Source organism: Camellia sinensis, chromosome 13 (genome assembly GCF_055761805.1).
Source record: "Camellia sinensis isolate YWXY chromosome 13, ASM5576180v1, whole genome shotgun sequence".
Lineage (NCBI taxonomy): Eukaryota > Viridiplantae > Streptophyta > Magnoliopsida > Ericales > Theaceae > Camellia > Camellia sinensis.
The window spans coordinates 57,993,513-57,995,182 of record NC_138973.1 but is presented as its reverse complement, the minus strand read 5'-3'; the positions used below and the strand labels follow the sequence as shown (position 1 = coordinate 57,995,182).

Here is a 1,670-nt window from a genome sequence, read left to right as displayed (position 1 = left end):
CGAAAACGTATTTCCCTGTCTTAAACGTAGCGCCACAAAATATTAAACCGTAAACATCCCATTCATTTCCCAAAAACGAAGCACAACCATGCTTCCGGTCCGTCAACCCATGGACTTACCTACAACTTGTCACTGCCCGTAGCTAGCAAGAAGAAAAAAAAAAAAAAGACATAATGCAAAACATGCACACACCACCATCCTGTTTTAGTACATAACAAACAGTACCATAAGTCTAAGTTTTAAAAAGGAAGAAAAAGACATGCATCTGCAACACTCGTAAGACCGTAGCATCACATCCGCCTACCCCCAAACAGGTTTGCAAATGGCCCCGACGCAGTACACTGGAGCTGCTTCTGTGTAAGCCAGCCAATGATGTGGTTGTCATCAGGCTGGCACATCATGACCTCCCGGTAATCAGCGTTATCCATAAGTGTGGAGGCGAAGTGGAATAACGGTGTACCAATCAGAGACGGAATACTGCTCAGTTTATGCATGCACTCGGAAATAGTGTACAGTGCTTCGTTGCCTGTCAGGTGCCTGACCGTGACCTGCTGATTCTTCGAACGGACCACATCTGTCATTCTGTTCATGCTCTCCGCAATAATAGACGCACCACTTGTTGCCTTCTTCGACTTTGAAACACTTGTTGATGGCGTCTTTCTCCGTTTTGCCTTTTCAATCGACACATGCTCCAGTGAAGAATCGGAATCCACGTCCTATACTCCTGTGGGTATCGGATCAGCGAATGGCTGGGCTCCCAAACTACGCACTGAATCAGATGAGTCCGTAGCAGCTTCAGGAATGTTCTCTCCCGGGGTCCAATGGTGCTTCCCAGTAGCTGCTGCCCCCATGAAAACCGTCTCCAGCAAGTCACGGTGTTCCAACGTTTTCTTCCTGAACTTCGCACACACCTTGTTGATCTGCAGACATGTACATGTGTAAAAGAGGTTGACGTTATATTTCATATTCATAAATTTTATTCAAGTTGAACTAAGAAGTAAAAAATGTACTGGTAAATGAGAAATATAAAACTTGTTGGTACATGTACTTACTGATTCCATCTTGTCCCACCACTCGTCAGGTGCCTGAAACAAACCGGTGTCATAGTCAAAGCCTATCCCGGACACTCCCTTGCTTGAATCCATCAACTTCATCCACGCTTGCCACTCTTTCTTCAAGCTCATGTACTTATTCTTCAACTGTTTAAGTCCATGTTTTTTTCCTGTTTTTCTCTGAAATTTCCTTGACAAGGACTTGTACCCTGCCTGGCTGAGGACTAAGAATGGCCGATTTCCTTTACTAATCTCATTTGCAATCAACTGGAGGAAAACTCGGACTGACTTACTGTCCCATGAGGCCTTGTGGCTTAGCTGCGTTTGTGTCTCTTCAAGACTGGTTGACTTGTCACTGACAACGCCTTTGCTTTTCGAGTGGTTACGAGGTGAAGTACGTGTGGAAGCCATTACTAATGTACGGTTACAAAAGATATACATCACAAATTTGGTTGTTACATACACACACACAACAGATGACACATTAAAAACAACAAACGCAGATATATGATGCTGAAGATGAAATTTGCATATACCCATTGAAAACATTTTTTACGTACGTACACAGGTTCCATGGGAGTTAGTAGTGGACAAAAACATGATAGTTAGTATTACGGC

At 43.7% G+C, this 1,670-nt stretch overlaps 1 protein-coding gene across 1 annotated transcript; it reads right to left on the bottom strand.

Annotated features, from left to right (window-relative positions):
• Window positions 1–290: 290 nt before the first annotated feature.
• On the bottom strand, window positions 291–1,463 carry LOC145805410 (L10-interacting MYB domain-containing protein-like). Its single transcript, XM_082900541.1, has 3 exons — window positions 1,053–1,463; window positions 771–920; window positions 291–671 (listed from the first exon to the last, which is right to left on the bottom strand). Exons 1-3 carry the CDS (start codon window positions 1,461–1,463, stop codon window positions 291–293), a joined length of 942 nt encoding a protein of 313 aa, XP_082756667.1.
• Between the last annotated feature and the right edge of the window lie 207 nt (window positions 1,464–1,670).

What these genes read in the sequence shown, in the direction of transcription:
- LOC145805410 (XM_082900541.1), bottom strand. Translation starts at nt 1,463, where the DNA reads ATGGCTTCCACACGTACTTCACCTCGTAACCACTCGAAAAGCAAAGGC. An exon ending in GGTGGGACAAGATGGAATCA is followed by an intron (nt 921 to 1,052) that starts GTAAGTACATGT and finishes ACATGTCTGCAG; the next exon opens with ATCAACAAGGTGTGTGCGAA. An exon ending in CTACGGACTCATCTGATTCA is followed by an intron (nt 672 to 770) that starts GTGCGTAGTTTG and finishes TCGATTGAAAAG; the next exon opens with GCAAAACGGAGAAAGACGCC.